Source organism: Thermobia domestica, chromosome 10, assembly GCF_964235325.1.
Source record: "Thermobia domestica chromosome 10, izTheDome1.hap1.1, whole genome shotgun sequence".
In the NCBI taxonomy this organism is placed as follows: Eukaryota; Metazoa; Arthropoda; class Insecta; order Zygentoma; family Lepismatidae; genus Thermobia; species Thermobia domestica.
This window is the reverse complement of record NC_137463.1, coordinates 169,579,025-169,602,272: the sequence shown is the minus strand read 5'-3', so window position 1 is coordinate 169,602,272 and position 23,248 is coordinate 169,579,025. Positions and strand designations below refer to the sequence as shown.

Here is a 23,248-nt window from a genome sequence, read left to right as displayed (position 1 = left end):
GTCACCTGTAGTCTAAAGGACATAAGCATAACCACGAGACGTCAAACTAAAAAAAAAAATCATTTGAATGCAGAGAGTAAATTATTGATTACATTTGCACATTAACATGGGTAAAATCAAGTAATGATAGATTGAAACCAATATCTTAATTTAGATGTACGTTACAAAGTAATTTTAATATGTAAAACTAGTTATCACACTCTTAAATGTCAAAATGTGGACACACTACCACCTGGCTAACTTATCATATAAGCATTAACTTTCGACATAAGAATGATAAATTTTATCTTTTAAATTAGGTTAGATTAGAGATAAGCGTTCCTTTCAACAGCGAGGCTATATGAGACGTGGTTCTGCAACTTAACTTGGGATCTAAACCCCATCAGCTCTCATAGTAATGAGAATCGGACCTGGGGCTCCCCCGTCAAAGATTCGTATACTAATCATATAATCATGGGAGAATGCGTTTTATTTTTTACTTTTAAGTTTGCTTTTAGAACATTAGGGGAAAATATATTGAAATGTATGAAAGATAATTAAAAGAAAGTACTTACACAGCATGATATTGGCTCTGTCTATTCATATTTTTCAGTAGATCTAATCTTTTTCGACAATTCTTCCTTTTTATATGGATATTTAAATTTATCTGTACATACATGTGAAACGTCTGAAATTATATAGACAATACATTTGAGATTACAAAATGTGTACAAGTCAGGAAGTTTCAGATAATGTGCCGACGAAAATTTTTATAAATGCTGGCATATGATAACTGTATGAAAACGAAATTGATGCATTCTTCTTTACCTTTGCAAGTGTATGAATACTTACCGGTACATAAAGCAGCTAATTTGATCTAAGAAAAAATGTCTGTGCTATGAAAAACTGTTGTTAAAATCTACTAATAATGGACTTTAATTAAATTTGTTTATTACAAAAATATAGGATAAAAAATTAACATATAAAAATATAATGTAAATAATTCATAAAACCTTTTAGCCGTGGAAGTTGTAATAACATTGTATACTGAAGCCAACTTCATCAGCGTATTTCTTCAATTGTAAATAAAAAAAACTTTCAGATGTACCCACCAGTCTTATGTCCTGTACGTTGAAAGAAGAAAAGTGATTAATTATAATGAAATATTATAAATTGAGTTGATGGATTGGTAATGTAGAAGTAAAGGGAATAGCGCCAAAAAAAGAAAAAAGAAACATAGTGTTGTCCATCAGAAACTTGAATGGCCTGGGATCGAACTATGCACCTCTTGCTCGAAAGCTGGGTGCTCTATCACTGAGCCATCTTGTCTATTCTATTCTTCAATTGTTGTTAATATCGTCATATTACAAATCAATGGATACTTCGATCAAATTATAAAGTATTTCGATCTATACATGTGTACTCATTTGTTCGACTTTTGTTTGGTTATTTTTAAACACTTAAATTGCCATACCTATTGCCAACTCGAACTTATTTGTAAAAACTAATAAAAAAAAAACACATTAGAACAAAACCCACCTGGCTCAAAACCACGTTATGCAATGTGTTCATGTACTTAATTTTCAGTACATAACTTCGTTTGCCAAAATGTGTACAATTTGTTCTTATCACAGTTTTAAATTGTTTGTCCATAAGGTTCTAGAATTTGTAGTGATTCTAACTGATTTTTGTTTGACTCTCTCTGGAGTCTTTGAAACTCTCCCCATTGCACTTTGTGATTTTGATCTAGGCATGGCAATGGGTGCAAATGGAGTGCTGATTTCATTTTATTTGTGTATTTATTTATTGTGCATCAATACTTCTTATGATGAAAGCAGGAACGCTTATAGCTTTCTTCAATTTTATCTGCATAAGATCGTTATTTAAATAAGGCAAGAATTGAATCTTCTTTCTCATTCCCATTTCCATTCCTGCTGGATTTATTGAAATGTTCTACTTATATTATTTAAATTCCTTACCTTCTGTTATAGAAATAAACCTTTACCTAGAAAGTAGATACAATTACTCGTGTCACATATAAGAACAAATGGAGCGTACAGAGCACAAGGGAACCAAGTTCAGTTACCAAAGTTGTGGCAAAAAGAGACATAAGGTTTGTACGGTACTTAAGAACATGGAAAAGTTATCACTGTTTTTGTTAGCATTGTAAGAGTTATATACAATGTCTGGACTAGGGATGGTCACATTTTCCGGAAAAACGGGAAATATTTTTTCCGGAAACCGGAAAATTGAAAACGGAAGACGGAAAATTTTCCGGAAAACGGAAGACGGAAAATTTTCTGGAAAAGCGGAAGACGGAAAATTTTCCGGAAAAGCGAAAGACGGAAAATTTTCCGGAAAACGGAAAACGGAAAATGTGATTTCCGGAAACCGGAAAACTCTTTTTCCGGAAATGGCCATCCCTAATCTGGACATGAATCTTTTAAGCTCTGAAATGAGTTTTAGATAGAAATCTTAAAGACGAAATGTATCCAAAATGACAAATAAAAAAAAAAAATTGATTCCCTTGTGCATTGAATTCACTATATTTCAGACCCTATCTCATTGATGACGTTCCATTATTTGGCACTTTTTCTTATATAGTATGATTCAAGTCATGTAGATGTTGACATAATTCGTAAAAGTGAAGTGTTTTCCATTCTAATATTTAACATCATACTCTTTAGTAATCTGTTCAAAATTCGATTCAAATCTGCTGGTTCAAAGTATGATTTATTTGAGTCAATTATATACGGGTTTATGTTTTCAAGGTACGTGAGATGTCATATATATATATACCATCACATTTTTCTTTCAAGAACATTGGCATGTGACCAAAAGTCATACCACTCACGTTCAAGAACGTCAGCAAAGGAATCGCAGGTGAGATCTGTTGTATTTGGCAAACGGAGCTGTGTTGACAGGTAGTGCACATGACTCCCGGCCGAAATACGTTGCTTCTTCCTCCATCAAGGTCTATAAGGAATGGAAAAAGAACATCAAAAAGTCAGCTGATAGTCCTTTATTCGTTCACTAGGACATTGAAAAGAACCTTTTCAGTCATTGACCTTGAAAGCAATGCCTTTTGATAGAAAAGGATCACGAAACAATGTCATACCTTTTCGTCATTTAATTACAAAGAGTTAACAATTGAGTTGTACAATTTTATGAACTTTAGAGGTCAACATTAGAAAATTAATAATATTTTATTCATCAATTTATTTAATTTTGCATCATAATTAAATTCTATAGAACACGAGTTCTCAAAATGTCAACAATAATAAATTTATTTATTGAATTAGGAAATAACAGACAATATATCCAACTACAATTTGCAGCACACAAAATTAAATGTAATTATAAACAAACACATTATAATCGCATAGAAATATACATTAAATAACATAAACCATACACATAAACCATATAAACTAAAAGCATCAAAATCGGCAAAGCGGTCTAGAAGAGTTAGCCGCCAAACACTTTTTACATTTCAATTTTAGATGCATACATAGATTTCACAGTTTATATCTGTCAGTAGGTTGCGCTCCCCTTTGCTAATTCTTCAGGCCCTTTCCTCCTCCCCCTTTCAGTTGGGGCCATTGTTATAGAATAATGTAGATAGCGATAAAATACGAATTGAATACAGAACCACACAGAAGAAAGATGTTTGTACTACATGTCTGATTACTCATTAGCTCAGCCTAAGTCATTCGTACAATAAATTAAAAATCTTCGTTCCATTCGACAACCAGAACGTGATTTTGTAGTAATATTTAATATTGAAATTACTCCCTCGGGACCATTGGTGATTACGAGCGCCTTCCGTACGGAGACTTGGGTTAAATTCTAGGAGATCTGAGTTAGATTCCAGATAGATCCGAACCTTAAGTAATTTAGGCCTATGCCTCATATAATCTCTGTTCTGAAAAGAAAGATTAAACTCGAAATAAGTAAAATAAAATGCTCCGAAATTATACATGTTGCAGTATACAGTCTATTCTGTAATTAATACAATGCCAGTATGGATAAATGAGTGGTCTTTATTTATAGTGAAGCAACCACATATTCTTTGTGGCAATACATCGTAAAAATTTATTCCCTAAAGTTTATTTATTTATTTCAAGACACAACAGGTTGAAGAATTCTATTAGAGTGTCAGTAGCATTGGATCACTTAATTTATTATGTTATTATTTAAACATTTTCTAAGTGTTTACCACATACGAATTTCTCAATAATGTAATACAATACAATTACATATATTCACTTTGAATTTTGTTTTGCTCTTAACATCGATATCCAGTTCAATCATAGCTTTCACTAACTTATTTTAAGTTGCACTTAGTTTCCATACTAATGATTTTCGTATAGCATTCGTGCAGGTCTGTTACAATTTATATATATATTGGTCAGGTTATATTCGTTGGAACTTTAATTGTAAATTCATTCAATTGGTCCATCAATCCATATTATTTTGAAATAGTTTCCATAAAAATAACATTTCCTGTATGGTTCTCCTCTGTTCTAAATTTATTGAGTTTGGAAACCAACCTACCATGATTACTAGGGAAGGCTTTAGCAAAGTCTATATAGATTATTTGTTAACCAATCGTAATTATATTTCCTTAAATATAATTATTAAAAATATGAATATGTACTACTCTTACTAACTTTTATCAGTATCAACTCCAAATGTCGTTTCTCTAGGTCTATTGGAGCGCATAAGTATATAATGGGAAAGATAAAATTTACGCATTCATCCTCTAGGTTAAGTTACAGCGATTAGTTATTAATTATATTTTAGAGAAATCAAAATGCATCACTAATTCGAAACAATTTGACTTACTTCGTCCGTTTTATCAAGAAAACTACTTATTTGTTAGCTTGCTAGGAATTGAATATTAGTACCAACTGTATATACACAGACGTATACATAATATATTATAGTTACCAAAATAATGGGATACCTATTTACTGCAACTATGTAATCTTTGCTAGGTAGTGAAGTGTGACTGTATTTTTGTTAGTGTTGTGTTGGATGCTAGTGGCTACTATGGGAACCAGTATAGCACGATTTATTGTATGCAAGATGGAAAATGGAGACCTCTGCTTTTCAGAAACGGAAGTTTTGTTTCGATAGTGTTGTTTCCTCCATCATGAAAATGCTAGGGTATCGAAAACAACATTGTCCAAGATGAAGACGTAGGAAGCTCGTAGCAAGACGTAATTAAAGAAGATGACTACATCATGGATCCTAGATGAGAGGGATCGTCGAGCACTGAAGATTGTTACAAGGAAACGTTGAACTAATACTACACAACTGACTGAAACTCGATCAGCATCTAGAAGGACTTTTAGAACGACAATCCGGCAAGAGTTGCATGACATCAACACTCTTATTTGGATTGCAATTTTGAAAATTTTCTGATCGCCAACACGGCGGTAGAGTGAAAAAGATGGTACCGAGAGCATGAAACAACATGAAAGCTATACAGACTTCCAAAAAACTGGATTAAAGGAAGAGAAGCTAGTTCATTCGTTGTTGTCATTTTAGAGATCTCATAAACTAAGTGTCAATCTACTATTCAAAATTTAGTGCAAAAATCACACGAGTTCGTTACGGCAAAATCTTAAGATTTAAGAATGGCATTCATTGACAGTTATACAAATGAACAGCATATGTTTAATCCCTCATAATTTCTATTAAAAATTAATAAAAACAATACAAGTCATGGATGAACCTCTTTGTTTGTGGGTTCCTGAACATTTGTCAGTCCATGCATCCTGTAGTTATACCACTTATTACATGTATGGGATATGAGCTATAAAGATAACCGTTAAAATCGCTGTTACCCGTTAAAATTCTAACGGATTTACTCCATTAAAGAAACAGGCCGAGATAATCGCTCTAGATATCTATTGCAGAAAACAGAATTAAAAATTCATTACGTTCAAGATGTAACGTTCTACGTCTCGGACGGACTGACAACAATCTTTTATAAGCTATTGTTGTAATGATTAACTCAAATTTGCCCCTTCGCCTCCTGCAACTGCTATTGTCATTGTGTTGTGTTGGTTGCAGAACGACAAGGCATCGAAGAGATGTAAATAATGATTCTCTTTTTAATATAACTGCAAAATTTGGAAATGGATGTTGACTGTTTAGATCTATTGACTTCAATATGTCTTTTTTAAATGAGTTCTTCATTAAGCAAATATAAAGTTTTATTTTTATATGGGTGTAGATTTGTATGTCATTTTGAACGTCTGGGTGGATTAGAAGTTTTCCGAACGCATTTATAGCTTAGTTCATAGTTTATAGTTTAGTTCCTTTCTTTCATAAGAGCTAAATTTAGTGCAGAATTCGAACAATAATAATAATAATAATAATAATAATAATAATAATAATAATAATAATAATAATAATAATAATAATAATAATAATAATAATAATAATAATAATAATAGGCAATCTTGTATCCAGAGATAGTGCATATGAAACATATTGCTTGCCTTTGAGTTACTCAAAAGCCATAAAAACGAATATTAATATTAATAAAATTAAAATAGTTTCTTGTAAAAATCATATTAACTTAAGATAGAGCTGAGCAGATGTTTGATAGCAGCAGCTAATTGCTGGTTGTTATTGTTGTTAATTGTTTCTATTCCAGTATAAACTAGCCTTGCAGAATGTATCTGCACAATTTGCTGAACAAAAAATAAATTAATTAATATTTTTAAATTTAATTAAACTATAATTTACTCGTAGATAACAAATATATTTGAAGCTTTTATACAATTATTTTTTTATTTTAACTTGTACTTTATTTAGCAAATGTATTACACGTTGTCTAATTGTAATCATCATGAATAGCTATTTCCGTAAGAAATCGAAGCGAACGAATATTGAAGATATTGATGAAAATACACATAGATGTAGTTTTGAGTGATTCACAGATTTGCTAAAGCTAGAAGCAAGTAAAAACATTATTCTTTATATGTTAAAATAATTTAAAACATAAAAGAATTAGACTTTGGCCATATTAACAGAAACTTAAGTTTTTATATGGATTTTCCTGCTGTAAAAACTAATTTCAAAACTTAAATTATTTTACTTGAATCTCTATTTTAGTTACTTTTGTTTAATAATATTTATTAATGTGATGGAAAGATATAAAGTTCGTACTACCATCAAGAAGGAACGGAATAGTAATATGTTTTGTTCTTCTTCATATAATCACCACCAATGCCACATATTTTCAGTGATAGATCACCATCCGGATATCTTGATTTTAGAAGTCGGCAGTTGGGGCACCAAAAAACGTTCCATCTCAGAAATCACAGAGGCACGATGGGTGAGTGCTAGAGCGCTTAGCTCTAGTGCGTGGGGTCCCTAGTTCGTTCTCAACTAAGTTTGTGGTGGACAGCATCATATCTGTGAGCTTTGTTCGGTATTTCCATTTCCTCCCGCATTGTCATTCCACCAATTCTTCTACCACCAATCACTCTCCTTCTGTCTCCCTTAGGCCAAAGGACATAATCCTGGTACATTAAACTAAAAGATTTTATTTTTTCTTTTCCTTTTCCTTTTCCTTTTCCTTTTTTTTTTTTTTTTTTTTTTTTTTTTTTTTTTTTTTTTTTAGAAATCATACGTCTAATGTGCTAGAAAGACCAACGCTTCTCTTTGTTGATATCCTGCAATATATTACGTATTAGCTTATTCCCCGGTAGTAGTTTGTCTTTGGTGGATATACTCAGTCCTGATAATACTGCAGTAGTCCAGGAAAACTGAGTATCACTTTCCCAGATGACTGTTTCATTTTTGCTTTATTTGGAAGAGCTTAAAAGTGTTTCCATTATTTTTATTTGTGGGTCGTAGTTCATCTATGATGATTATCCGTGGAAAGAAATCGGCCTGGTATAGTATCAACCTTTCTCGAAAACTGTCACGGCTCAGCTCTCTTTGGTAGGGTGCGAATAAACTTGGGCTCCATCGAGCGAACACTTTTTCTTTTTTTGTGAATGAGCCTATGATTGATTTTGACTTTTTGCATGAATCCTTTGATAGTGCTATAGCGATCTGCAAGCACACTAGACTTTCACTTGTTTACTACAGCAACAATTGCTTGGATCCTCACTGAATGACAGCCTGCTACTTCACAGTTTGTCTTCGATACTTGTTTGTGGATATTTAAAAATCTCACCCACTTTTCCACTGTCTCATATTTTCGTACATTCTCTTCATGAGCATCTTTGATTTTCTTTCCCTTCAAGTAAAAGAAATAAATCTCCATACGAACCTATTCTTTCTGCACGGATGGAGCCACTTTGCATTTGTGTCTCTAGGACGTCCGATGATAATACATCAGATGTCTTTCACTACGTATGTAAACCTGAAAGACATTTGAAGAATTAGAGAAGTTTAGCATTACGCCTCTTTATGTGAAAGCCTGGTATGAACATTATGATCATTCCTAATATATTCCAGAAAGAATGAGAGACTGGTTTGGTACAGGTCTGGAGATATATGTTCCTTGACACTGACGGAATACCACTCATAAGTGTGAGGCAAACGCTTATCTTTCGGTTACAGTACATATTCTTACATTTGAAATGTGACTGAAAAAATATAACAGTAGCAATGTATCATGACAGCTAATGAACGCGCGGTAGCTACGTCGGATGAAATACCAACGGAACAAACTGTTGCCATTTCACTCAATGAGATCATTTGCTCATCTTCTAGCTAGGGGAACATAGGAAACATTCCGTACCCCCATGTGTGGAATTTCAACTTAGGGTTTGCCTGCAATCCCGCTAAGAAAAATATTTAGTTAAATGAAATATTAACTTCCTGCTGTTACGCTCTTCAGACTATGGGAGACCAGTCAAAAGAAAGAAAGGACACAAGAAAACTTACGTAAGCATTTATCTCACAAAGTACATGATGACTCAATTATATTAATATATAGTCTAGAACTAATGGCATTTAACTGGATACACTAGTTTTATTAATTGAAGATTTATCAGTTTCCCATCATATAAATTAGTTTGAGTCGTTAATACACGTACCTATAAGCAGTGTTGTTGGAATGGAAAAAATGCCTCCACTTTCTTTCCCGACAAGATAAAATCAAATAGACATCTTCTCGAAACTTCGTTTGGAGTACTCCAACATATGGTTTTCCTCTGTCAGAGCTCATACTGTATTTAGCAGCATCATAAGTTACATAAAGATATTATAAAACTAAAGCACACTCAAATCTGGAAAGAAATGTCTGTCTTTCCAGAAATTCATTCTCATATTTGAAACGTTCATAGTTCTCAGTACCAAAGCAAAATGTTAACGGAAATGGTCCACTCCGACCCAAGTGAAGTTTTTATGGATATAATAAAAAGTTTTCATACATCATATTTAAAAAGAAAACTTTAGTACTATCATTTTTATATTACAACTCCTCTAAGAGAAATTTAAATTCTGGACTTATTTCAATTCTTCATTTTTTGACATACATGTTTATGGAATATAATTTGTCTCATCTTACTAAAGGGAATTTCTGGCAATGGTACTCATAGTATATTTGTAGTTCCTATTATTATTAGCAAATGCCTCTACGTGTTACTGCAGGCAATATTTTGCGTTTCCCTTCTGCGTCTTTCAAATATAATTCTTCAGAACTTATAATTCGTCAAATATAAGTCGTGCACGAAATTCGAACACATTGTATGGATGGCTTAGTGAACAACCTCTCATCCAGATTTTCTTCCTATCTAGATCAAATAACAAAAAAAAACGCTTAAACGCGTGTTTAATTATTTTAAAGTCCGAATACCATATGGACGTATAACAATTACAACCCAATGTAAGCTCCTCGTGGCTAAGCGATTAGTCTAGCGATATTGGCGGGGAAGATCCGGACTCAATTTCTGGCGAGCATCTGTGGTTCAGATCCCATGTTAAGCTGTAGGTCCACGTCTCATATAGCCTCACTGCTGAAAGAGGCGCTAAACTGTTAATCAATTGAACTCAATTGGTACCCGATTTCACCCACCTTATATCAAATTTCCAACCTCCTTTTCCTCCCCTCTAGGTCAGATATCAAAAAGCACCTAAACGCGTGTTTAATTATTTTAAATGTGAAGTCCAAGTGTCATATTCACATATCTAACCGTAAGAGATTCCGATATCTTCATCCGAGATCTTCATATAATAACTGGAACTCCTTTTTCTTCCCCATTCTTTTCTTCCTTTCTAGGTCAAATATCAAACAATGCTGGAACCCACTTAATTATTTTTAATGAAAAGTCTGAAAACCAAATTTCGTGTCTTTAAGGGGCTCCGAGATATGGACATCTTAATATAATAATTGTTATCCACAATTTGTACCTGCTCCCTTCCTCGTTAAATTTCCAAAAGTTCTTTCTTTGTGGTATCTTACGTCACAAATCTACCGTACTGTCTAAATTTCAGGTTCATAAGGGGCGGGGGTTAAAATTAATGACCTGAATGTTTAATGATTGATGTAAACTTTGAATAATGGAATACTGTTTAGGTAGGATAATAGTATATTTAATTGTGAATGATATATGAAATATTCGGTATATAAGCTCTTAAATAATTATGAGGGAATATGTATTTCAGCGTTTCCGATAATTCTGCTTCCAAAGGCTTAAAGGGGGACAAAGGCATGTGTATAATATCAAGATATCCCATTATTTATTGAAAAAATACTTACTGTAAGGATTGCTTACATTGGAAGTGTGAAATTCGTTGTATAACTCCTTAATTAAAAATAAGGGAACATACTTTCCCTTAAAATAAAATAAGCAGAACTAATAAAATAAGGGGAAAAAAGAGAACACACTATTTTTGAAAATTCCGTTCCTGAAAGGAAAATAGGAAATGATCTACTATTGTGTAAAAAAAGTGAAAGTCATTTAGTCATTGGCTTTCAGACCGTAAAAGTATATCTAGAAATGTGAGATTTGAACAGAAAACTACTTTTGTTATCCAGAGCAATGAATAAGACAGGATTTTTTAAAAAAGATACTTATGTTACGCGAGGTAAAGTGAATTTAAATGTTTTGCCCAGAATAGAGTACCACATGAATCCCTGAAGCTTGAAGAGATGAAACTCGTCATATATATTCCTCATTAAAAATAAGCGGATGTTTTCGAAAATTACCACTTTAGGGAGAAAAAAGCACTTCGTATTTTTTACAGCGCCTTAAAAGCTGCGCTGTCTGTTGCTTGTAATCGCATCACGGGAAAATGACTGATAACTTTGAAGTGAATTTTGGAACATACTTAGTGTACAGTATACTTCGTGCTAGGTTTCAATAAACACCTTGATTAAAGAGCTTATCGTATGAAGGCAAGAGGTTCAGAATTATTACGAAAAATAGAGTTTCTCACGAACCCCTCAAATTAGGAAAAGTCTGAATATAAATTCCTCATTATAAGTAAGCGGACACGTGACCCAGCATTTTCGAAAGTTACAGTTTGAAGGGATAATTTCTATATTTTTTCGCCACATTGGAATTGATTTTGTCTGTTGTTTGAGATCGCATCACGGAAAACTACTTACCCGTTTGAAATTAACTTTCAAACATAATACCTACCTGAAAGTTTTTTTTTTTTGGTCTGTCACATTGATCGTAAACGGGTAGGGTAGTTAAAAATTTATGCCAAAATAGAGTATACCGGGTGTTCAAAAAGTAACTAACTATGCAGTGCCATGTTGTGGTGTGCTAAGTAATGACTGATACGATTGTCAATTAGTAACACATTTTCCATTGTGTAACATGTTTGAACCCAACCCGACTTCACTCCACTGGATTACTTTCTATGGGGTACGTTGAAGGGAAAGGCCTATGAAGGCAATCCGCACACCATGCAAGAACCCCAAGCTGCACTGACACATCACATTCGGAACATCACTCATGATGTTCTGCACAACGTCTTCAAGAACATGCAGAAACGTGTGCAACTGTGTCAATATAAAAATGGAAGTGACTATATTTTACACTTAATAACTCTTGAACCACCCGACCCGACCTATCTCAGTCAAATTGCAACATATTTGAGGTTCGGGTCTGGGATGGTTATATCATTTCACTCTGACGGTGCAACTTAGGTGCAATATATATATATACGGATATAAGATAGATAGATAGATCATCGAAAATGACTGATATTAGTGTTGAATCCATAGATTTTGGTGTCGCTGAGATGAATAATGACACTTCCGATGCTATTTAAATCCAAATTCAGCCCCCACTAGTACCTTTCGTCCAAAATGAAACGTATTCTTCCCGTGTGAAGAACGGGTATTATGCTAGTGATGATACAACAAATACTTTGCTTAGGTAGCCTGTCAGATTATGGGAATTTTCCGGGTGTCCTATTATTATTATTATTATTATTATTATTATTATTATTATTATTATTATTATTATTATTATTATTATTATTATTATTATTATTATAAAAATCTGGTCACCCTACCATAAACCTATTCGCATCGTGCAAAAAACGAACATTTCAGCTAGTAATGTTATGAAATGGTAACAAGAAACGTGGTTTAGAATCATGAAATTAGGTCAGATGAGTTATTCAATACACTACAAGAGGAAGACGATGTTTTGGCGATTACAGGGGCTAAAGAAACGATCTACAAATTTGGAACTGGGTCAACTTCTTACAAGTGTTTACTAGATTTCTCACTGTGAAGGGAGCCTTCTGAGAAGCTGTATAATAATAGAAGCTAGGCGTGAGCGCTGTCAAGCTCAAAATCACGTCCTTCGCACTTTCAACAAACAATATGTTTCACTGATTGCACCGACTTTGGCCTTTTCCTAATTTTTTTTAGTTCATTTTAGAAATTGCCGAAGAATGTTTTACTTTTATTTTTCCTTTAGTTAAAATTAGTATTCAAGGCCTCGTTGATTCAAGGGTAGGAACTTGTCTTCCTATTTCAACGGAAAACATCTAGAAAAATATTTCGATACAACCAATTTCCTAACTTCCTTGTTTAGAGAAGGTTGTACTACATTGTCTATTTATTTGATTGAACAGTTGTCTTTAATCCTCATATGGTGCAGAAAGTTTTTAACGTAATATCTTAATCTTACTTTTTACCAGCAGATCCCAAGTAGGCTAATGTCAGAGGTACACTCGTTCCTTTCATAACTCATAGCATGTTTCTTCTGAATGTATTCTCGAAAAAATTAAACTTTCTTTTATACTTTCTCAATGATTCTGATCTCCAAAACTCCCCTTGGTGTGGTCTCGACTTGCATAAATGATCCACTTTAAAACTCATTTGTTAATTACATCGTTACTTTGATTTTTCTTGACCACCTTCCTAAAATTTTAATGACCTATGATCATTTTCCATCTGGCAAGCTGCGTGTATGTGTATGTGACCGAAATTACTTGTAAAAGTATATCAAAAAAACTAATTTGTATTTCTAAACAGATGTTAAGATTCATCCATATACATGTAAACAGGATTTGTACATCATGCTGTGAGTAATCAGCTACACCTAACGTTCATCACAAGCTGTTACATTTTATGTTACGGCTTAGAACGTAATGGGTTGTTTCACTAGAACATGTAAATTTTTTGACACTTAGTTTACTTGTATTTTGGACAACATGATTGGCGTGTTTATTTGAACGAGAGAGGTGTGAGGCATTGCTACTTTAAGAAATATATATTGATATCAAAACAGAGAAACCGTACATGAAGAGGAAGAGATTAGCAAACTTCTCAGTTGCGGCAAGTGACATGCCAACAATGGTAGATAATGATTATATATATAATGGATACAATTCATATATATATATATATATATATATATATATATATATATATATATATATATATATGTATATATATATATATATATATATATATATATATATATATATATATATATATATATATATATATATATATATATATATATATATATATAATCCATGAATTCAAGAATTGATGTGATCAGTAGTGCTATTCAGCCGCTAGAACCGGTTGTTAAAATATTTCTAGTTCGCAGAACCTTTTGTTACACCCAGACATAAACACAATCATGCGTACGCATGACCTAACCAAGAGTGAAAGAAAGAATGCAAACAAATTTGTGAAAACATCTCCGTACTTTTCCCGTTCGTTTGCATTGGTGTTAAACATGCAACTTTGAATTATTTCAATTCAATAGCCAGACAGAAATTTGAGTGAGTTGACGCCAAGAAATTTATCTGTCGCGATGAATAAAGTTTCGCAGTAAAGTTAATAAAAGGTTTCCAGGTCTTATTTTTTATTTATTTATTTATTTATTTTCGAGTCTCCATATTTGTACTAGTGAAAATAAACATTTGAAATTTACAGACAACAAAAGACTGGTTTTGGTAAAGCTTTGAAGCTATATGCACTAAATCTCACTAATAAAATACCTTATTGTATATTCTACCATATATGTTTTCCTCCTTCAAGTCGGTTTTGTTTGAAAATACAGTTACGAAATATAATAGAAACAGTTTTTAGTTCGAATCCAAAGTGGTAAAATTGGTGTTGTGTTCTAAAACGTAAGAGCTCTTGTATCTACTTAGTATAGTTTAGAGAATTATATCAATCTACTATCTCTCTCTCATATATATATATAACCGGTTGTTAGAAAATTAGAATAGCCCCACTGGATACGAGTATATGAATGTATGAGGAAACGGTGTTACCAATATGATAAAATATAGCCTATTTGCTTTTAATAAGAAATATAATGTTTGAATTATCCACTAATGCGTCACAAATGTTATCTTTTTAAAAACATTTTAGATTATTGATGAAATTCAAGTAACATACACTTTTTTGTACAGCGTGTATATTTCTTTATGTAATACACAGAAAAAAACATGCAATATAGAATCCTATTAATTTGTTTATTTCAAATACATTTCGACAATGTGCCTCATGTTAGTTATTTTCGACTTTAGTGCAGTTTGTTATATAGTATGTGGCTTAAGTATCAAATATACTGTGCACAAAATTTAGGTTATGAATTCTATTTAATGTAAAATACATAGCTACATTACAAAACTAAGATAAGTAAAGTAAAGAAGCTCTTTGCTATGTGCTTGTATTTCGGGTAGACTCTTGAATCGTACATGCGGAATAATTATCTGAGAGAGAATAGCAATTATCAGCTATATTATTGACTACGTTACACTACATAACGTTATTCATATAATTATTCTGTGCATAGTCCCTGTTTTGTTTTTGATGAAATCACCGTTTCAAACTATTGTTTGACAAGATCATGAAACACCAAATTAAAGATTTCAGTTTCAATATACTTATTAGACAAATTACCAAGAAACAAAGATACATTCGTAGAAATAAAGATATTGTGTAGTTCTACATGAAATTTATTTAAATAGATTATCAATCATATTTAATAATTTGATAAACTTTGTTGTATAGTTAGTTCTTTTGTGTTCTGAAACTCTACTATATTAGAACACGGTGGGAAGCAATAGGAAAAATAATTCAAGGGTAAATTGAATGATGTTTAAAAAATCTACTGAAACAGAGCTAGTTCCATGTCATCGACTTGTGATCAAACTCTGAAACCACATTTTAAAGATGATCTCTTTCTTCACGACCCACCACGGCTCACCATGACTTTGGAATTAATTGAAATACTAAGTAGAATTACATACAATTTTCTTAATTACTCAGAACAATTCTTCTTAACCGCACATCCAATATTGAAAGTGGGAAAAAGGCGAAACAATATATTTTCCTAAAATTTTGATTCGGCATACCGGTGATAAAAATAAACGTTTTTAAAAGTCAAATACATGTTGGTTCAGTAGGAGTGTGTAGATGAAGAATACAATTTTAAAAAATACTATGTATGGCGAGTAAAATATATTGTCTCGACCTTTTTTCGCTTGTAAACAGAGGTTAAGACAGAATAATGTTTGCGTTAGTAAAAGTAAACATAATGCACATTCGAGAAAGGCATTGTGGAGTTATGGACGATATAAACTCAAGATTTCATACTTGAGAGATCTCGGTACTGAGATATCGTGATATCTGAACCACCCTAGAGTTGCCTGCAGTGGCGGCTTTAGCGGGTAGACCGGGTAGGAAAGGGTAGTTTAGGGTTTATAAAAATTGTGAAAAATATATAAACGCTAAAAGATACAATAAAGAGTAAATATATTTCCACTATTTATACTAATGGTAGATAATTACCGGTATTTAACAAATAGCATCAATCACTACTGTAAAAGTAATTTCCCACTGTCATTAATCAATCAAAGATGTATGTGTATCCATAAGCAAGAGAGCTGACCTACCCAAAATTAAAATCCTAAAACCACTCCTGATTGCCTGTGCTCTCGAGTTGCCCCAAATAATCTTTAATATGCACTGAAGAAGATAGAACTAGAATAAATCCAAGTACCAGTGAAATCGAACCCTGACCTTTCGTTATTTGAACGTTTAATTAGGAAAATTATAATTATATATTATTATATTTTAATATATGTAGAAAGTTATTTGTGAATTACGGTGATCCACGGGAAAACATCTCAAATTTGAAGTATGAATGGGAATGCAGTCGCAAATTGATATTTTCTCAGTAATTTCCAATTCCTTTCAATTTCTTGCTGAATTACTTTTCTCATCGCTCCCCACAGCATTGTAACAGAACAATCACGAAAGTAAACTAACAATGGTGATCCAACATTTTTAAGTAAGGAAACAATTTTTGGGGTTATCCGGGATAAAATAGGAGACCGCAATCGTTATCCCAAACAATCCGAAGAGTCACGAACCTGAGAAATCTCAGATCTTAGATGTTCAAAGAAAATTTATTTACCTCAGGTCTTTAAGGCTTAGAGAGAACAGAACAGAACAGAACAGAACAAATTCAGATTAATAGTATTAACTATTTATTAAAATAAAAGCAAACTATTTAAAAAACGATAACAGAAAATGAAGAACACAATTTAAATAAAATAAAGAGATGTAGAAACAATGATATAACTCATCTTTTGTATTATTAAAAAGCATCTGGATCATACATGTGTATGCAAAGTGGCACCTTTTCTAGTCTTTGTATCTTGAAATTTTGTAAGGCATGGCTCTGAAAAATTTTAATCTATTACTTGAGTCATAATAAGATTAATGTTGTCTAGGGGAAATGAAGTTACGATTATAGCAACTTAGTCAATAGCAAAGTCAAAGACATATTTACCGTTTATAAGATGACATTCCTCGAGGATCAACCTCGGCTGCTGGTAGTTGGAGTGTGGCCTCTCGAATTTCGTAATTTGTTCTTATATATTTTTTGGATAGGGTGTTGGCTGGAACATACAGTCACACAATGTTAATTAACGTAAGTGGTAAGAAAGAGGGGATCGAATAGTATGATTAGGTGGAGTTTATGGTGATTCCTTTGACATGTTTATTCGTGATTGGTTATGAACTTGAGTATTAGAATGTTCATAGGTAGGATGGCATAGCGATGTAGAGATAGGAAGAATATCCGTTTTCCGGATTTCATTTATTTTCCCTATTTTTCTTAATTTGATTATCTACTATCGGTGATGACAAAATTCCTGCGGTTGGTACAATCACATTTTTCGTACAATGCGTTTCCCGTAGAAAATCACAACCATCAAAATTTAAGTTGGTGGTTTATGCACTTCCAGAATAATATCTGCCATCCTGTTATTCCTGAAGCGTCAGACAAATGGAATTTCATTTCTCATCTAAAATAATAATGAAATTTAAGTCCAAAACCAACCAAGAGAAAACAAGTCTCTGTTATAAGAAAAATAATGATTCATTTAATCTAAAATTACCTATAAATTATCCCAATCAAAAAAATATACCTTGCAGTAATGATAGATAACCTTCATACTTGGCACTTTGATAATGTGTTTAGATAAACTTCATAGAGAAATATATTATTTGTTTCTACAAAAATGTCATTGCACTTTTAGATTTTAACCAATGTATCAAACTAAAGTATTTAAATTTATTTTACATTATCTAGGCATAAAAGTTGTTAAAATTGTTATTTAGTGAGGAAATAAATTAAAAACCATACTCAAAGGCTAATTTTCTAATAGTTATACTATTGAGATTCTGTCCTCAATTTTAACAAGATAAAAAAATCGGTGAAAATTACAAGGACGTATATCACAAGCTCAGTAATTTCTTTTTCAGGTTAAATTGTGGGTTTACATTTCGAACTATAGTGTAAGATCCTTAGAGTAGGGTGACCAGACGTCCAGTTTTATAGCGAGATTTTTCCTTTTTTTCAAAAAGTTATCCGATGTCCCAAGAAAAATACAAACGAAACACAACATGTTCCATTTCTTTAAAATAGTGTTCCGATTTTGGCTCGTAGAAAGCGATATCATTTACAAAATAGTATTTTAAATATATTTCTTGCGTTGACTTCTACAGTTTTTGAAGGAAAAAACAAGAAAATTAGTCATCAGAAAAATATGATATTCAAGATAAATCAATACCCCTTATCTGTTACACGTAAAAATTAAAATTGGAATAAGACATAATAAATAAAAGTCTGGTTATTTCGAGAAACTAGCTATTTATTCCTAACTGGAATGAATAACGAAATAATGATTGTACCTAAGTGGATTGCTCAATTATATCCGTCTGCAGAGTGTCCCATCATATTATTATTATTATTATTGCTATATCTCTGTTTAAACTGGTTTCAGCTTAATAATCTGACGGCTGTCTCTGGCAAGTGCAGATTATTTGAAGAATTCTTCTTTTCCAATGAACTTTCTGACAATTTGACAGGTGTCTAATATTACTGATTTTTGTAAGTTTGTTAGAAGATGGTTTATGTATATCTGCTTAAGTTGCGTCATAGTACTTTCAGGGACAATTACAATAGCTGAGATAATGATTGGTCTTACTTTAACTGTCTGACATTTTCATAGCTTCTTGATTTCGTCTGGTAGATCTTTATATTTGGTTATTTTTGTACTGAATATTGTTATGAGTCAATGGTACTGCTACATCTATGAGGATTACTTCTTGGTCAATTTTATTGATAACAGTGATGTCGGGTCTGTTTGCAGGTACCGTGGCGTCCGTTCTTATTTCTCGATCCCGTACCTAACGTGACGTAGAGTTTGTATTTGTCGTTTCCAAGTACTGAACTTTGCTGATATTATTATTATTATTATTATTATTATTATTATTATTATTATTATTATTATTATTATTATTATTATTATTATTATTATTATTATATTTACTTTCTAAATCTGGTCACCCTACTTTAAGGGTACATTGCAATCCAAACAACCAAAACAATCAAGTTCTCAATTTACTGCAGTAAAAGTAACCTAAGTTTCACATTTACCCCACTGATGTTATATGGCCAACATAACCATAAGATACCTGAAACCTGATCCAGTCACTTGTGTTTGAAGATTAACGTAATCAACACTGTAAATATCATGTATACTATATATATAATACTAGATGAATCATTTCTCTTGAAACGCCCGTGTAATTTTTAAACTAATATAATGTGTGTGTGTGTGTATGTGTGTGTGTGTGTGTGTGTGTGTTAAATCATTATGAATATTGAAGTATATTTATTTTTTTAAAAAAAATATTCCTTCTAATTTTATTCCTTCTAACTAAAATTTTCCATTTGTACTCTGTTTTAGCCATACCGCACAACACCTCTAGTACTTCCTGGAGCAAAGGTGAAAAAAGATAACCCTGTTACCGCATCGTACCTACGTCATCATCCGAACCCAGCTATGAGGGCGCCACCATCACATTTCGATACACCAGCGGAGGTGTTGATGAAACAAAAGGTAGGATGTCGTTCTATTTTCTCTTCAAATTTTGAGCGTCAAGCGAGTGGTCTTACTCACGTCTTCAAACTATTTTCGTCTAAATTTTATTAGTTCAGTATTCATTTCTTTCTTTCTTACTCTTTGAACAAAAGCCAAACATATCTCGAATATGATCATGAGTCCAGAACCAGCAAATCTTGTAAGTCATATACAAATGTTAGTACATGTGGAATTTAAATACCTATAACCTACATTGAAGTTACAAGAAATTTAATAGTCATTAAAAAAAACAGATTTGACAACAGGAATGTAATCAGCAAGATCACCTCAAAGAGGTGTATACACTTTTTCAACATAAAGGACACATTGTTCGTTAACAATAACCAGCATGTCAGTAATATTTTTTTTTTTTTTTTTTTTACCAAATCTTGTCAAATCTTTTGTAAATTAGATAGTAAATTTGTATTCTTTTCGGTCTGAAATTGGATTTTTGTAGGAAGATTTTTAAAAAAGAGAAAAAAGAGAAGCGAAGTGAACACCCCAAATAGTTGACACAATATTATTTGTTTTTAACTAGAGGAAGTTAGAATTTCAACAATATGTCGAATGTATTCCTTCTGCTCCAATTTAACCTACCTATATATATATATATATATATATATATATATATATATATATATATATATATATATATTGGATTCCAATTCATGAGCTGAGACGTGGTATCCCCATATAGAGGAAATACTTTATAGGGTAGTAGTTTATTTCAGTTTCATGTTCTTTGTAAAGTGACAGACAGGAAGTACAGTCAGTATATGTAACAAATATTTTTAATATGTTGAGTATCTTAGTTCATCCATTTTTTATTTTCAAGTGGTTTCTTGATATAACCCTCACATCCCCTGAAATTAGGTGTATTAATAATAGACTAACATTATCTGATCCTGTGCTTGCCTTACTGGTCAATGAATTAAAGATTGGCTATGCTGCTTATTCTTTTAATTACTTCAGTTTTTGCCATGTCATATGCAGAAGATATAGATATCATAAGATTCATCTTTGACTATAAAAGTAGAAAACAACATTAGTAACGAATCTGTAGAAATATGGCTGTCATGTAATAAGAACTTTCACTTAATGTTGTTTTCTGGTTTACCCATTTTTTTTAATTTCTCAAAATATTTTAGAAGTTAAAGTGCAAATTAATACTAATTTAGTGCCACCTTCGAATGCATTGACAATATTGCAAAAGATATTTTTGGAAACAAGATAGTAATAAATTAGTTCGCAATATTGTGATATTTCTCTTTAACTTCTAAAATGCTTGAAAAACTTTTCAAAATAACGATGCATCGGAAAGTAAAATTTTGAGAAAAATTATACTTACTGTAATGCTGTGACACGTATGTTGATGAATACATGACTTGAAATATTCATGCTAAGAGAATAATAATCAATATTAGCGTTATATTATTTTCTTTCTATTGGAGGGATATATTATTGAACTCGTTCGTTCAATAAGTTCAATAAGGGCCTACCGCGACATAACATACTTAACGATGCTAGAAAAATTTATTATCGCGTTATTTATTTATTTATTTATTTACATACATCTCTTTAGGGGTACAAACTCGTGAGACCGGTCGTAAAGACTCTGGAACGCCATAGGAAACTCGTCTAATGGACTGCTTTTCAGCACTGCCTTCACATTCGCTTGAATCTATGCAACATCCTCAAAACCCTCCCCCTTGAGGGCAGATTTGAGGTTAAGGGAGAGCATAAAGCATAATGGGGCCAAGCCAAGCAAATATGAGGTGGTCAAGGACAGTGACTTTTCTTTCAGTCAAAAACTGACGCACAAGAACACTGGTATCGGCGAACATATTTTATTGTGCGCCAATTTTTGGTCAAAACAAGGATCATAGTCCTTGCACATCCCGTATTCATATGATTTGTCTCCAGCGGACTTTATGCTCTTCCCTAAGCTCAAATCTGTCCTCAAGGAGGGGCGTTTTGAGGAGATTGCATCAATTCAAATAAATGTGATAGCGATGCAAAAAAGCATTCTAGTGTATGACTTTCCTAGGGCTTTTCAAAACCTCTACAATCAGTCAGGCAAATATATTTTGTGAAAAGAGATATGTATGTAGAAAACTAATGTGATAACATTTCTTTCTGGCATCGTTAAGTATATTATTTCGAGGTAGTGCGGGAACTTAATGAACAGATTTTCTCTTTTATGTGACTTTCCTGGAAGACATTTTAAATAATTTCTTCTTTTGAAAAATGTTTCTTTTACAGTATTACAACAAACAGCCTTTTCTAAGTCGAGTGTCTATTACTAGTAAATATAAATCTTACTTAGCAATGAATATTGCGTTTTCAGATAACAAAACAAACAATAGACTGTTACTTTTACTGAAAATGTTGATGTCTTATATAGCTACACAATATCATTAGAAATGACTGAAAATATCGGAATTACTCAATTAAATCTCTAACCTACATGTGATACATATGACAATTTTTGTTTCATTGCAATACCATGCCAAAGTTTTTTTCCTTGTTTTAATTTAACAAGCTACATAGATACATACAAATAGTAATGTTTTAGGCTTGTGCATTATTATGACACCAATATTGAATAATTTTCCTTTTTAATTTAAAATAACTTTTTTCACTTCAGCATAAATGTGATGATAAACATAAATGTGCCTAAATGTATTTGGATTTCAGGGTGTGAAGAAATTTGATCCCAGTCATGGGTGGTTGATTGATGATAATGAGGTAACAAATAGACTGTGTAAAATTTACGTCAGTAGCAGAATCAAACAAAAGCATTTTTCTAAAAATAAGTAAATAAAACATGAGAATGCATACATGTGAATGCAAATCAAATGAAAGAAAGCTTGCATACTGTATACACACAACTATCTTCAAAAGCACGTGATCGCATTATTGTAGTTTTGAATTCCAAAGGCTGCATAACTACTTTATTTTTACTTTGATTATCACTAAACAGGATATTCTATTAAAATTATATTTTTCGATTTTTCTCATAATAGAAACAAAATAGGAAAATAAATATACTGCACTACGTCGCTAAATGAGATATGACGTCAAAATACTCATTCTCATTGTAGTAATGTAACTCTGCTTAATTAAATGTTTTTATTATACTGTAGATTGTAGGCAAAAAGATCGTTCGTTTTGAAATTGAACACACATAATTCTAGGGAGGCTGAAAGAAGAGTTAAGGTTTTGTCTATTTCCACTCCAAGGAAAAAATATGTGATTATTGAGCTTCTTATTGTAATTGTTTCCAACTAAAGATGGCATGATGTAGTAAAGATGAAAATGTAGTTGGTGTTGCCACTCTGATGTTTCATTCATG

The 23,248-nt window shown here is 32.2% G+C and overlaps 1 protein-coding gene and 1 long non-coding RNA gene across 7 annotated transcripts in view; one reads left to right on the top strand and one right to left on the bottom strand.

Annotated features, from left to right (window-relative positions):
- Zasp66 (PDZ_signaling and DUF4749 domain-containing protein Zasp66) overlaps positions 1-23,248 on the top strand; it is a 177,473-nt gene that overhangs the window by 115,224 nt on the left and 39,001 nt on the right. For 3 of the 5 annotated variants that reach the window (XM_081728747.1, XM_081728746.1, XM_081728751.1), the window contains exons 4-5: positions 19,720-19,872; positions 22,591-22,641. In XM_081728747.1, the coding sequence (XP_081584873.1) occupies positions 19,720-19,872; positions 22,591-22,641 (204 nt within the window). The remainder of the gene's footprint in view (positions 1-19,719; positions 19,873-22,590; positions 22,642-23,248) is intronic. The other 2 variants (XM_081728749.1, XM_081728748.1) reach the window with 1 other exon arrangement.
- The window catches only part of LOC145662837 (uncharacterized), a 127,458-nt gene continuing 106,970 nt past the window's right edge, over positions 2,761-23,248 (bottom strand). Inside the window, exons 2-3 of one of the 2 annotated variants that reach the window (XR_014127110.1) lie at positions 17,253-17,361; positions 2,761-2,955 (exon numbers count right to left, since the gene is read on the bottom strand). This is a non-coding gene — a long non-coding RNA (uncharacterized LOC145662837). Of the gene's footprint in view, positions 2,956-3,065; positions 3,905-17,252; positions 17,362-23,248 lie in introns of those variants that run through there. The other variant, XR_014127109.1, reaches the window with a different exon arrangement.